Source organism: Bos mutus, chromosome 28, assembly GCF_027580195.1.
Source record: "Bos mutus isolate GX-2022 chromosome 28, NWIPB_WYAK_1.1, whole genome shotgun sequence".
In the NCBI taxonomy this organism is placed as follows: Eukaryota; Metazoa; Chordata; class Mammalia; order Artiodactyla; family Bovidae; genus Bos; species Bos mutus.
Window position 1 is genome coordinate 7,714,224 of NC_091644.1, and position 15,466 is coordinate 7,729,689.

Here is a 15,466-nt window from a genome sequence, read left to right on the forward strand (position 1 = left end):
GGCAAGGACCAGCCTCTCACTGGATCACTCAGCTCAGTGGGAGCAGGGGCTCTGCCAAATGTACCACTGCACCCAGTGATATGCAGGGAAGTTGCTGAGCAACTGATCCCCCACGAAGAAAATTCATTCCTAGCATTTGCTGACTTACATATGTAAATCCTCCCACAGTGGCTGATTTCAAGATGCCAGAGAGATTTCCTCTCTCTAGTAGACAGGAGTGGGCTGGAGCATGCCGCTGCAACTTACCTCCTAGAAAGACAGCCGACCTACTGCTACCTGGCACGTGGGAGCTACTCGATGTTGTATCGGTAAGCACTGGGGTAGCGCCTGCATGGGCACATGCCATCAAAGTGAAGTGTGTTATCACTACTATCAAAACCACCGTTATCACCACCTTCATCACACCCGCACCAATACCATCACCAACACGAGCATTATGTCACAGACACAATGCCCAAGGCACGAAGCAAGCACGGAGCACAAATATAGAACAGCAGTAGGTATGCCAGTTTATTGGTTGGGTTTATATGTGACGCGGGCAACGGGCACCTATGACTGAATTCACAGTTTGCATCCATCATCTTTCTGTGCATGCTCTATAATCTTAATTCACAGGGCTGTGTCTTATTGCTGCACATGTGCTTATTAGAATTTATCAATTCAGCTTTAGGAAATTATAATACTAGTGAGCATTGAATGTGGCTAGGGAAACAAAACCCCCTACATATACCATTAGTTTGTCACGAACTGAGCTTCACGTAGAAATTTTCTTCCTGACGTTCTGGGTGCCTAGCTTGATGTTACAGATATTATAGGTTGATGATGCTTTATTACTCTCTTTTTTTCCCCCAAAATGGTACTTCATTTCTCGTTTTCTCTATTTGAGATTGAAAAAGTCTTCTAATAACAATTCTGAAGTGCTCTGCATTCAAAACTGAAGTTTTCAATGAAATAGGCTTTTTTAAAAAAAATCAAATATACAAATGATATTGCTCCATGAGATTACAAAAATAAAACAGAATGAAGGAGTTTAAAAAAAAATTTCCTGGCAGTGCAACGATCCCAACAATGAAGTTCCCAATAAAGGCAGCAAATTAGCTGAGCTGAGATGGAAAGAGCTGCCTCTCACAGGGACGTTCCCTGTAGACACTCAGGGACGGGCCTGCCCCAGAGTGGGTTCAAGACCCCCACAGGCAGGGCGGGTCTGCGTGACCAGGCGGAGTCACTCAGTGGACTGCCCTGCTGGACTTCCAGCCTGCTTTCAGCCTGGGCTGTCCTTGGCCCCAGCTCACCTCTGTGACGCCTATTCACCTTTGTCAGGGGTCAAAGGCTGCAACCCCTAGAGCAACTCGTACACTCCTGTCAACACTGGATGTAAGACAGCAGAGCAATTCCAATGAATCTGTGACGCAGCAAATGGGAGAAACACAGCTCCGAGGTGGTCAGTCCCGAAGCCACCGGCCTCCTGAAAGCACACAGCTGCACGATCCTTCGAGAACAGAATGGGAACGACTCTGTCTGTATCACTTCTAGAGGATTCTCATTGTCTCCAAAAAAGGGTCCCCAGTGAGTGCTTAGGGTGCTACCAGTCTTAAAAGATTCCTGAAAGCAATGGCTTCACTTGGGCCATCCTTAAGAACATCAGAGTCTTGACCAGCCTCCACTGGCCTGTGATACAGTTGAGAAGCCTCCAGCCCAGCAGCTGTTTGGAGACAGCGCAAGGCAGCAGAGGGACATCAGAACTGACCTCCTGGCCTACAGGGAAGTGACAACCCTGCATCAGGGCTGAGTCCCTAAATCGGGATGTTCCCACTGCCACTTCTGGGACGCCTGATCTTGCCTCCTTGGTGATCACATCTCATTCATGAAAGACCCAGCCGCTCGCCCCTCCCTCTCTGACTGAAGGAAGCCCATGAAATGAAACGACTTCTGTTTTCCCCACTCTCATCCATTCCGAAGCCCCGCATCCCTTCTTCCCTCCAGTCGACATACATAACTCCCCGTGACAATAACGGGATGTGCATGTGTACCGAGGGGGGCATAGAATTTTTATCTCTCTAAAAATGGGACTAGCGTGGTACAAGCATAGTTTTTGTTTGTTTTCCCAAGGCTTTTACTTGGGGCGATATATTGTTCATGTGGTTGTGGGTTTTTTCCTTCTTTTTAATTTTAAATCGAGATTATGCACATATATTATGCAGGTTAATATATCCTTTTCATGTAGAATTCAACTGGAACCAGTGCTGGTACATTTAACGACAACAAGAGAAATTCTCCAGCTTATTATAAACATCCTTCAAGAAACCTGAAATGCATGTCCTCTGGAAATAATTTTGCTGGAGTTTGGGTTATTATTAAAATCTTCTCAGAATTCCATCACTGGGGTCTAATGAGCCTCAAAGCCCTTTTCCACTACTGATCAGAGAAAAACTCTTTTTGGTCTTAGAAGTACATTCTGGGTAGTGAAAACTAAGCTGGAAGAAGGGGGCTTCTTTCCAGACACCAGGGAAATACTGAACAGAGCTAGCATCTCAGTCCCGGGCTGACACTGGGCGGAAGGAAGGCCCTGTCCTAAGACAGGTTCCCTTCAACAATGATGGAATGAACCTCATCCTCTGGCTGTTTTAAGTGCTCTGATCTTTCAGATTCCATGAGAGGAGGCAGGTTTACTGCAGACTTTATAAACTCAAGGGAATCCCAGGCAAACAGGTCTTGGCTACACATTCCCTACATGTCAGAATTCTCTACCTGTGACTGGGAGGGGTCCTAGAAGCCCACAGGACAGAGCTACACCAAGCTGAGACGGGGATGAGCTATCCAGAAAAGGTTTTCAGGAATGAGGGAGAGTCACAATACCCTTTAGAAGCAGATTCTCATGTTTAATCATCTCTGTTGATAATGAGAAAATTCACCATTCTCCCAAGTGGGCTGACCTGTCTTACTAAAATGTTAGTATAACTATTTCTGGAGGTGGCCAGTGATGACTCGGTCTTGCCAGCAATAACCCAACCAGAGCTGGCTACTGTCTGTTAAGTTACTCAGAACTGTACTTCTTAAACTTCAAGGTGCATCGGATTCATCTGGGACCCTGTTGAACTGCAGATTCTAATTCAGTAGATCTAGGGTGGGGCCTGAGCTGCTACTTTCCCAATAAGCTCCCAGGTGATGTCCAGGTTGCTGGTCCCTGGACCTCACATTGAGCACTGAGGACTTAGAGCTGCAATCTCAGATCTTTGTCCTCGAATCATTCACTCCACACACAGTCTGCAGATCCCAGGTCCCCCACTGAGGACACAGTGATGGACAGGTTGTCTATGACTTTAAAACTAATGTTAATCAAAATTTAAAACTTCTGGGCATTAAAGGACATAGTCAACAGAGCGCAAAGGCAACCTATGGAATGGATGAAAATATGTGCAAATTATATATCTGAAAGGAGTTAATATCCAGAATACATAAAGGAACATCTACAAACACACACACACAAATCTGATTTAAAAATGGGGAAAGACTTGAACAGACATTTCTCCAAAGAAGATGTACAAATGGCCAAAGCACACGAAAAAGATGCTCAACATCACTAATCACTACGGAAACGCAGCTCAAAACCACAGTGTGGTACCACCTCGCACCCGTTAGCAAGGCCACAAAATAAAACACGGAAAATAAGGGTTGGCAAGGACGCAGAGAAAACGAAACCCTTGTGCACTGTGGGTGAGAATGCACATCCATGTTCATAGAGCATGTGGCAGCATCCCAAGAGTCCATCGACAGATGAATGCATAAACAAAATGTAATATATATACATAAATCAAAATATTATTCAGGTTTAAAAACGAGAAGGAAATTTTGACACATGTGGCAACATAAATGATCCTTGACAACGTTATGCTAAGTAAAACAAGCCAATCACAAAAAGATAAATACCAAATGATTCTATTGATATGAGGTACCCAGAGTGGTCAAATTTATAGACAAAGTAGAGGGTAGCTCTCAGGGACTGGGGGAGGGGAGAGTGGAGAGTCATTTAATGAGGACAGACATTTGCAAGATGAAAAGAGTTCTGGAAATTGTTTGTACAACAATGTGAATATACTTAGCACCACTGAACTGTATACTTAAAATGGCTAAGATGCTAAATTTTATATTATGTGTATTTTAACACAATTTTTAAAAACTTTAAAAAATGTTTTCAGTGTCTAAGGTGTCTACCATGTCCAGCCTTCACAGTAAGAGAAACATAAAGGTCACTTTGTAAAAAGGCACGATGTGGTTCTAGCGAGGGAGAAAGTTGAGTCAGGCATGAGAAGTGCCAAGATACAGGTGAGGCCAGGTGCTGAAGGAGCCCCAGGGGGCTGGGGGTGGTCCTGAAGTCAGACGGATGGGGAGGTGGTGGGCATGCGGGCCAGCTGTGGCCGGGGAGGAGGAAAGGACAGCCAGGGGCCTGAGAAGTAACAGATAGCCTTTGGTCACCAACGAACATGCAGATGAGGGAGAAGAAGGCACTTAGAGTTTGGACAGCAGGGATATCCTAGGTGGGGCAGGACCAGGGGAAGGTGATGAATTCTGTGTGCCTAAGTTAGGGTACATGTGGAGCCCCCTGGGGAATGTTTCACAGTCAGAAGAGCCACTGTGGAACTGTCTTGAAGACTGAGACTAGGAAACCAATGCGCTGCACAGCTGGCTGTTGCACCTGTGAGTGTTGAGCCTCCCAGGCAATGTGTTCAAGGAGAAGAGGACCCAGAGGCAGGTGACACTGAGGAGGTGGAGGAGCGGAAGCCAGCCTCACCGTTTGGGGACGGGGGCAGCTGAGATGGAAAGTGGTCAGCTGGGGTGATGGCAGGAGACCCAAGTTTACTCCCAGGGACAAGGGCATCAGTGCCTTGCGGGGTCAGGTAGAACAGATTAACTAAATGGTGCCATGGGAGTCGGCAATGGCAAGGCCCTGACATACAGAGGGTAGCACTGATGCCTAGGAGAGTCCAGATGTGTGAAGAAGTGGGGTTGAAGGAGCAGGAGGCCTCAGAAAAGAAAGTGGTGTGTGAGCTCCCTCCTGGAGGTGAGAGGCAGCCCTGTGGTAGGATGAGCCAGGCAGCAGGTGCAGGACAGAGCCCGTGGGGCCAGCAGTAAGGGGACCTGGACCACACAGGCTGGCGGGGTGGAGGAGGGGAGCGGCAGACCAGTGATCACAGCTGCCGCTGCAGGAAGCCATGCTTCATCCTGGAGGCAAGGGGGAGCCACCAGAGTATTTTAAGCAGGGAAATGACATGACTGGAGTTGGGTTTGAGAAAGATCCCTAGGCTGTAGTGCAGGAGATGGATCCGCGGGGGAGGCAGGATGCAAGAGACCCACTGGGAAACTTGTTGTAATTAAGCCCCTGATGTTGCTGATTTCCCCGTGTCTTCAGCCTTCTGCTCGCAAGGGATAGTTTCTCCTTAGAGAACAAGGGTAGTCAGATCTTTCTAGCTACAGAGCGTTACAGGCGAGTGACTTGGTTCCAGAGAGAGGAAACAGAGGTGACCCACTGAGGGAGCCTCAATGAGGAGGCGTGACCCTGAGGCAGGAGCCCACGGGCCTGCATCCTCTGTGAGTCGGTCTGGGGATGCTGCCAACCCGACCCTCCAGCTCACAGTCCCTGTTGCTATCGAGGTGTCACCTCCCCATCACAGAGACTGTTTTCTCTTCCTCCACAAGGTCTCTGAATCAGTAGGGCAAGAAAAGGAAATCAAACGCACTGTTCCTTCTGAAACAAGGGGGCGACAACAGCCGTTTCTGGAAGTGTGCGAATTATCTCAGTGGGGTCAGGGATCCCAAAACCACAGGGAGGAAACAGGGGTCCCCTGACGGCCTCGGGGAGACTTTGATCTAGTGTCCGTCCCCCCACCGCCAACTGGAAGGATACACATTTTGAGTTTTGGGAAAGTGCGTCCTGGCCCCCTAAGGATGAAGAACCACTGATATATTGGAATAATGATTCATTGTCAGCATTCCAGGTTGTTAGACAAAGGGAACACACTGTCCATCAGAAAGACCTTTGGTGATAAGGCATGGCTTCATAAGCTAATTTTGAGAACAGATTGTTGTGTTTGGTTGTTTTGTAAAACTAGGGAAAGGCAGTTTTGACACCTAGATTATAAAACATCTAAAATGCCTGTCTCACCTCTTTTTTCTTCTTGAGTCCTATCATTGTTTCTTTCAAACCACTATTCGTCTCTGGTAAGCTAGTAGAGGGGATGGAATTCCAGTTGAGCTATTTCACATCCTGAAAGATGATGCTGTGAAAGTGCTGCACTCAATATGCCAGCAAATTTGGGAAACTCAGCAGTGGCCACAGGACTGGAAAAGGTCAGTTTTCATTCCAATCCCAAAGAAAGGCAATGCCAAAGAATGCTCAAACTACCGCACAATTGCACTCATCTCACACACTAGTAAAGTAATGCTCAAAATTCTCCAAGCCAGGATTCAGCAATACGTGAACCGTGAACTTCCAGATGTTCTAGCTGGTTTTAGAAAAGGCAGAGGAACCAGAGATCAAATTGCCAATATCCACTGGATCATCGAAAAAGCAAGAGAGTTCCAGAAAAACATCTATTTCTGCTTTATTGACTATGCCAAAGCCTTTGACTGTGTGGATCACAATCAACTGTGGAAAATTCTGAAAGAGATGGGAATACCAGACCACCTGACCTGCCTCTTGAGAAACCTGTATGCGGGTCAGGAAGCAACAGTTAGAATTGGACATGGAACAACAGACTGGTTCCAAATAGGAAAAGGAGTACGTTGGGCTGTATATTGTCACCCTGCTTATTTAACTTATATGCAGAGTACATCATGAGAAACGCTGGGCTGGAAGAAGCACAAGCTGGAATCAAGATTGCCGGAAGAAATATCAGTAACCTCAGATATGCAGATGACACCACCCTTAAGGCAGAAAGTGAAGAAAAACTAAAAAACCTCTTGATGAAAGTGAAAGAGGAGAGTGAAGAAGTTGGCTTAAAGCTCAACATTCAGAAAACTAAAATCATGGCATCTGGTCCCATCACTTCATGGGAAATAGATGGGGAAACAGTGGAAACAGTGTCAGACTTTATTTTTCTGGGCTCCAAAATCACTGCAGATGGTGACTGCAGCCATGAAATTAAAAGATGCTTACTCCTTGGAAGGAAAGTTATGACCAACCTAGACAGCATATTCAAAAGCAGAGACATTGCTTTGCCAACAAAGTTTCAGCTAGTCAAGGCTATGGTTTTTCCAGTGGTCATGTATGGATGTGAAAGTTGGACTATAAAGAAAACTGAGCGCTAAAGAATTGATGCTTTTGAACTTCGGTGTTAGAGAAAACTCTTGAGAGTCCCTTGGACTGCAAGGAGATCCAACCAGTCCATTCTGAAGGAGATCAGCCCTGGGATTTCTTTGGAAGGAATGATGCTAAAGCTGAAACTCCAGTACTTTGGTCACCTCATGGGAAGAGTTGACTCATTGGAAAAGACTCTGATGCTGGGAGGGATTGGGGGCAGGAGGAGAAGGGGACGACAGAGGATGAGATGGCTGGATGGCATCACTGACTCGATGGATGTGAGTCTGAGTGAACTCCGGGAGTTGGTGATGGACAGGGAGGCCTGGCATGCTGCGATTCATGGGGTCGCAAAGAGTTGGACACGACTGAGTGACTGAATTGAACTGAACTGAATATATACTTCTTGCAAAACGCCACATTATCTTGGAAACGTAAGAAAAGATATTAAGCTTTGAGGATGAAAACACAAGGACCCAGGCCTGTCATTTTTGCCTGGAGCCCAAGGGTCTGCTGGGGGTCGGCGTGTGTGGTTGGGATGAGGGAGATGGAGCCTGCAATCACCTAACAGAGGAGCTGACACACAGTAAATGCTCAATAAGTGGAGGCTCCTCCTTCTTGCCAGTGAGTCAGCAGAGGCAGTAGGCAGGTTGCTTCCTTGGGGTGAGCATGTGTCAACATCACTCTGGACAGAGGGGCTGGGGAGCTGGAGAGCTCTGTGGCCCATGACCACTCCAGGAAACATTGTATTATGGACTTTGTGGCAAAATGCAGCAATTATAGAATTAAACACCTAAGCTGGTACCAGATCCCAAAGAAAAGACGTTGCCAAATTATTTTCTAAATTACCCACCAAGGCCTGTGTGAGTCAACAGGTAGCTATTGACTGCAGTTTCAGCTGCCATCAAGACTTATTGATCTGAGAGATAAATATCGACCAAATTGAGACTGAGGTCAATGCTGGACTATTGGGAAAATAAATCTTAATATTAACCAAAACCTGTAGATGCTAGGCCTGGTATTTTTGACTCTAAACTGCTGATCAGGCAGAGGTACACTCAAAGTCAGTTCTTTCCTTTATTGTGTATTGGTGTAGGTGCAAACTGGCCTTCAAATTGACGCATTTCTGGAAAATTTGGTTTAAAACATTTTAAGTCTTTTCATATCTTAAATGATCAAAGGACAGGAAAATTGGTATTTAATAACAGCAGTATGGATATTTCCAAAAAACAAAGAATCCATTTTGAACTGCATATATGACTGCCCTGACTTACTTTCTGTGCAAATCAATAATTTCCTCTGTTGGATCTCCGTCCCAGAGGAGCACGCCAGCTCAAACAAACAAACAAAAAGTCCACAACATTAGGAAGGAGGTGGGCAGGGGGTTCAAGATGCAGGGGACACATGTACACCTGCAGCTGATTCATGTTGATGTACAGTAAAAACATCACAATATTGCAAAGTAATTATCCTCCAATTAAAATAATTAATTTAAAAAATAAAATTTGATGAAAAATGAAAAAAAAAAACTCATGTGGAGCCAATTTAGGTGTGAAGAAAGTTTTAACCATCCCCCCAAAAAAGTCCACAAGAAAAAAACGTGTGATTGGGACCAGTTATTTTTGAAAATGCTATTGAATCTACTTCATTCATAAGTGGCCCCAAACTGCTGAAGGAGGCAGCACTGTGTTGCTGTGAACTAGAGAGCTGCCCATTCAAGGCTGCTGACATTGCTCCGTCCGGGGGGAGCAGCCCTTTCTTCATGAGAGATGCAACGCTACCTCGGGTTGTAGGAACTCACTTTCTTTAAGCAGAGTGTTTGTGTGTCCCCACAGGCAAGTCTAGGAATGGGGGATCTTACTGTGAGAATTAAATACGATGACATGCAAAAAAGCACTTTTTCTTATACATCCCTGGGATGTATCAATGGAACGTCAATAAAGAGCAGTTTCTGTTTTCACAAGGGGTAAGAGATTAGATTAGAAACAACAGGCCCTGAGCAACTTAGGATGTAAAATGGCGAAAATTTACAGAAGTGTAATCAGCCTTGAGGTTGTTGATAAATACATGGGTTAGGAATAAAAGATCTGGAAAAGATGCACCCACACCTACACACGTGCAGTGGTATGCACAGCCGGGAGACTGAGCTCAGACTCTCGGGGGAGTCTGCTTCTCATGGGTAGGATGCAGGATGCTCTAAGTGGACCATTTCAGCCTCTGGGTTCAACTGAGTTTCCCAAAGTCCACTGAATGACCATAAATGTATTGAAATTAGCAAAACCTTGGCTGCTGTATGTGAGGACAAGACCAGTATAGCCAATAGAGCAGAAATGGTGAGGAATTTTTGATAACATGAACCAGATGGAATCACCCTGCATGAAAACAGAACCCACAGTTCATTGCAGGGAAAAGGATGGTTCTCTCTTAGAAAACAGAGGAGCCATCCTGTCCAGAGGAACAGCAGGGAACCTGGGCACAGAACAGGTCAGAGGTAAGGCTGAGCCAGAAGATGTCAGAGTCATGCACAGAGATCCAGGTTTCCCTCGGAGACAAAGCTTTGAATAAGCTGGTTAAAACCTTACACTCTGGATTCAGAAGGACATAGGTTCTGATTGCAACCATCAAGCTCTCAACATTACAGATTTGAAAATCTTTGCTTGCCCTGACCTTGTGTAGCTATGCTTAGGAAGCTTTATTTTTACCTTTCATACTAATTAATTTTTTGTGTGGTGTGAAGTACCACATATATACGGTACCATATACAGAAAAGATAATCACCATATACGGAAAAGATAATCCCTTCTTCACTGCGCTGCAATGTCACTTTGTCATAAAATCAAGAGACAATGCATATGCAGATACGTTTGGGGCTCTTTATTATCTTCTTTTGGTTTATGTGTCTATTCTCGTGCTGACACCATTACTTGAAAGTGAAGGGAAAGTGTTAGCCGCTCAGTCATGTCCAGCTCTTTGTGACCCCATGGACTGCAGCCTGCCAGGCTCCTCTGCCCATGGAATTCTCCAGGCGAGAATACTGGCATGGGTTGCCATGTCCTCCTCCAGGGCATCTTCCCCAGCCAGGGATTGAACCTGGGTCTCCTGCATTGCAGGCACATTCTTTACTGTCTGAGCCACCAGGGAAGCCCAATTACTTACTACATGGCTTAATTACTGTGGTTTTAATGTAAATTTTGTGAACTGGCATATATAAACTCTCCACTTTTCTGTTCTTTTCCTTTGCAATACATACACATTTTAGAATAGGCTTGCCCGTTTCTCTGCCTCTCTCTCCCTCTCTTTTTCTGTTTCTCTCTCTCTCACACAAATATACAACTGCTGAACAAACTTAGCAACAAAATGAATAACAATACATTTAATATGTTAAACAATAATTTAAAAGAAATTAAATCTCCATGTATGCACACTGATGTAAAGAAATTAGTGAATAAATCAACAAGAGAAGGGAGCCAGCTCGTGCTTATAGAAGAATTTTAAGTAGTAAACAGAGACGGGTTGAGGAAAACAGAAAATCACCATTAATTCACCATAGTAATAAGTGCTACAAGCAAAATCCACTGATGAACACTAAAATAAGTAGATGAAAGTTCAAGGAAAAACAGACTATTTGCATAGGCTGGATGAATCTCCCCTAAAATACCTATTACTGTGGTGGTTTTCATATGTGTCCAAAGTCTTTAATCTCCCTCCCTTCAAGAGGTACAGCTTCACGCTCCTCCTCTTGAGTGTAATCTGGACTTAGCGACTGACTTCTAACAAACAGACGACGGAGAGGAAAAAGTAGTGATTTTATATGAAGAAGTCTGGCAGACTCACCCTCACTAAGTGGTCAAGGTCAGCGTCACAGCAGGTGCCCCCCATGGGACGCAACGAGAAAGGCATATCTCTTCTGTGTTGTTCTTTCTTCAAATCCATAAGCTCATTTCTAATCATTAAAAACCTCAGAGAAACCCAAGTCAAGGGAGATTCTAAAAATGTAGCTGCTGCTCTTTTAAAGTGGCAAGGCCATAGATCTGAGGCACTGGGCTTGATTGGAAGAGGTTAAGGAGACAGGACCATGAAATCCATGTGCTAGCCTGGATGGGATCCTGCACCAGCAAAAGAACATTCGTGGAAAAACTGCTGAAATCTGACCCGAATCTGGAGTGCAGTTAATGGTAATATGCTGAGGCTAAATTCTTAGTTTTGACAAATACACCAGAGCTTTGTGAGACGTTAACCTTAGGAAAAGCTGGGCACAGAATAGACAGGAACTTTCTGTATCATCTTTCTAATGCTTTTGTAAATCTAAAAAGTATTTCAAAATAAAAAGGTACAACATATATTCTGGAAGGTTCTTTTGCAGTCTCTTCAGAGTGGTTATCAAGACAAATCTATACAAGCTGGTCCTCTTTATATTTTATACATTCCAGAGTGTGATTTTTTTCCTTCTTTTCGAAAAGGAGCATGGATGATAAAAAGCAATCCCATGTGGATTTTTCAAAAGCCACTCTGGGAACTAGGTATGGAGAAAAATTGGCTCGAAAGCTGACCCAAGATGAGAGAACGGCTTTGCTTGGGGACGAAGCACCAAGAACTTGGAGCATGTTTTGAGTCAATAAAGGTACTCCTTGGACCAGAGTGTGTTTAGGGCTTGAGGGGACAACACAGAGAATGTGGTTACTCACCAGGGTGACTTTCCTCTGTGGCTTTAACAGCTTCGGTTTATGGAATGTGGTGGCGATGGGAGCTGTAGAAACACATCAAGGGTTTAGTTTGCAGTTCCTCCCAGGACCCCTAAAGTCCACATACCGTGAGTACCACAGACCCAGAGTCTTCTGGGCCCCTTCCTGCTTTCATGGAGGAACTTTAGTTTCTGATCCAGGTGACAGCTGGACTGCTGCCCTTCGGGGAATGGTGATCCCCTCCTAGCCTTTGGACATGTCATCCTCTCTCCTCAACAAGGTCGACAAAACACCACCAGCTACAAAGAGGTCAGATGTGCAGGTGAGAGCCAAGTCCCCTTGGTTAAGGCTGAGGCTGGAACTTTCCCTGGGGCTTCCTCCTAGCTGCACACTAACCCTGACAGTGGTGACCTTTGACCCTCACAGCCACCCTGTGAGGTCATTAGGGAAGGTCTTATTGTCCCCAAATGGGAGGAGGAGGAGGAAACCGAGGCTCTTCCTGCAATGTCATGCAACTGATTCATATTTAAATGAGTTGGGACTTGAACCCAAAGGCAGGCTCTGCCACGTGGTTCTCTGAGTCTGACTTTCGTCTTTCGTTAGACAGGTCACTGACCCCTCTGATAGAATGAGACGCTACAGCAGTGCACTGCCCAGCCCAGAGCAGGGGCCACCCCCTTCCCTCCCAGACCCACATGTGCCGTGCCTCCCAGGAGGCCCGTGCCTTCCAGCCTCTTCTGTCCACTGATGTATGTTCAGACTCAGCACCACTGCCTTCTGCCACACGGCTCAAAGGCAGCTTAGGGAACATCCTAGAAAGCCCCGGCTGAGGAATACAATGGATCTTGTCTTGCTATTAAATTATTCACTGGGGCAACCCTTGTATTCCTAACTCTATATCAAAACCTTTGAGGTATGACCTAAATTAGCCACAGTTATTTTAGGAACTATTGAAAGACACCTTTAGTTCTTGCCTCAGGAAATGCCCATCTTCCTCATTTATGCTGCTCTGTCATGATTCCTTGGAATCAAGGAATAACCCTCATTTTATCCCTAGAACAAATCCAAACTAAATTATACACCTGGTTTTTATCCTTAGAAAAATCAGAGAAACTTTTTCCCTTAAATTAACAGACACCATTTTGCCCCATCCTGCTTTGCACAGATCATGTTAGCAGTTCAGAAGGAAATACACTTTAGAATAGTCTGTAGAGGTTGACCCCCCACCACAACCCCCGCAGCTCCCTGATAAAGCCCTGTGTGGCCAATGGCACCACCCCCCACCAGCCCACCTCAGGGACAGGGCTCAGATAAGATCAGAATCTAGGTGGAGTTTTCCAGGCCATATAATCAGGAATGCCGCATGCTTCATCTGTCCGTCTCCCATCCTAAACTCACATCAGACCCCAGGTGCTCTGCTCACCACGCGGGTGACCACTGGCTAGCTCCCTACCTTTGGCAGGAACTGCGGGAGGAACGTCAGCTTTCTCCTTCCGCCTCTTGCCCTTCTTGGGCTGCAGTGGAGCCAAGCTGGTCACGCTAGTGACAGTCTCCCCCGAGCTGTAGAAGAGAAAGGTCCAGGTGAAGGCAAAGGCAGGTTTGTTCCAAGGAAAGGAAGCAACAGTTTCTGAGAACCCAGATGAACCTATGTAAGGCAGGAGGTGTTTAGAGCTGAAATGAGATGGCTCTGTGCTTATCTCCAGGGATGTTTGGTACTGACCCATGGCTAAGGATGATGAGATGAGCTAGTTAGGACTATGTGCTGTGCTGTGTAAAGTCCCCAAATCTCTGGAGAGACCCAGGGCCAGCTTGCTTACATTGCTTGGGGATGTAGAGATTGGTGGTTTACACGTAGTTAATGGGTTTACTCAGTCTGGCTTGGCTATATCACCAGTAGGGATTAAGGTATCACTAAAATCTTCTCCTTGAGCTCCCCTAACACCAGCATTCCTTGCACATGTCTTTGTAGTTCACAGTCCAGAGACAGAGCAGCCCCTGTGCACGTGAGGAAGGACCCTGGGGAGCTGCAGCTGGGAGCCCCCAGAGGCCACCATGACTGGGCATACCTTATCCTCCTGCTGTACCTTCCTATAAGGCAGAGGCCAAAATGATCCTCAGGAGTGTGGTGAGTGTTTTCAATTATCTGGGTGGTCACTTATATAATCACTGTAGTATCTATCATATTTTATGTGTTAACCATTATAACCCAAAGTAATGAGTAAGCTTATATTACAGCTAAGAATACCAAGACTCAGAGATTCCAAGTGACTTGCCCTAAGCGACACTGTTGGTAAGCACCCAACACAAAAGCTGCAAACCCAGGCTGGCCTGATGTGAAACCTGTTGCCAATGCCACCTGCGTGACAGAGTTCACACACATCCTTGAATGGCCATCAGTCTTCTTTCAAATGCATCCTATTGGCTCCAACAACCCAGAGGAGACTGCCTCTCTTGTCCTCAGACACATAATCGGCCAGGTACGTACAGTTACCAAGACAGGCTATCTCCATGATACACAGGATGTCTAGAAATCCATTAAACTACGACCCAATAACCAAAATGAAGGAAGGTGATAAGCAGTTTCACCCAAGAGGAAAGGCTCATACCTAGGAAAACGTGCTAAAACTTCCTCAAGAAAGAGGAATCCAAACAAAAATGCACTGCACTTCCTTTCTGCACACATCAGATGGCAACAGTCAGACTTAAGGCAACACACTCTTTCAGCAAGGGTGTGAGGAGTCAGGCACTCAGGAGTATTGGGGGTACAAGTGGAAATCCTTCCCGATGCAGAGTAATTCAGCAATCAGGATCATGGGGCTATCAGAATTACAAAGGTTTATATTCCATGACCTGGCAGTTTCACTTCTGGGAATTGATTCTGTGGATATTCTTGCATGGGTACAATAGGTCCATACAAGTCCTCATCATGCTCTTGGTAACAGCAATAGAGTAGAGACAGCCTAACTGTCCACCGGCACGGGACTGGGGAAGGGAAGTATGGTGAATCCATTGGTAACAGCAATAGAGTAGAGACAGCCTAACTGTCCACCTGCACGGGACTGGGGAAGGGAAGTATGGTGAATCCATTGGTAACAGCAATAGAGTAGAGACAGCCTAACTGTCCACCTGCACGGGACTGGGGAAGGGAAGTATGGTGAATCCATTGGTAACAGCAGCAATAGAGTAGAGACAGCCTAACTGTCCACCTGCACGGGACTGGGGAAGGGAAGTATGGTGAATCCATTGGTAACAGCAATAGGTTAGAGACAGCCTAACTGTCCACCTGCGGGACTGGGGAAGGGAAGTATGGTGAATCCATTGGTAACAGCAATAGAGTAGAGACAGCCTAACTGTCCACCTGCACGGGACTGGGGAAGGGAAGTATGGTGAATCCATTGGTAACAGCAATAGAGTAGAGACAGCCTAACTGTCCACCTGCACGGGACTGGGGAAGGGAAGTATGGTGAATCCATTGGTAACAGCAATAGGT

The 15,466-nt window shown here is 45.8% G+C and overlaps 1 protein-coding gene across 2 annotated transcripts in view; it reads right to left on the bottom strand.

Moving 5' to 3' along the window:
- The window catches only part of VSTM4 (V-set and transmembrane domain containing 4), an 82,037-nt gene that overhangs the window by 12,325 nt on the left and 54,246 nt on the right, over positions 1 to 15,466 (bottom strand). For both annotated transcript variants that reach the window (XM_070364546.1, XM_070364545.1), the window contains 2 exons: positions 13,430 to 13,536; positions 11,980 to 12,041 (listed from right to left, as the gene is read on the bottom strand). In XM_070364546.1, the coding sequence (XP_070220647.1) occupies positions 11,980 to 12,041; positions 13,430 to 13,536 (169 nt within the window). The remainder of the gene's footprint in view (positions 1 to 11,979; positions 12,042 to 13,429; positions 13,537 to 15,466) is intronic.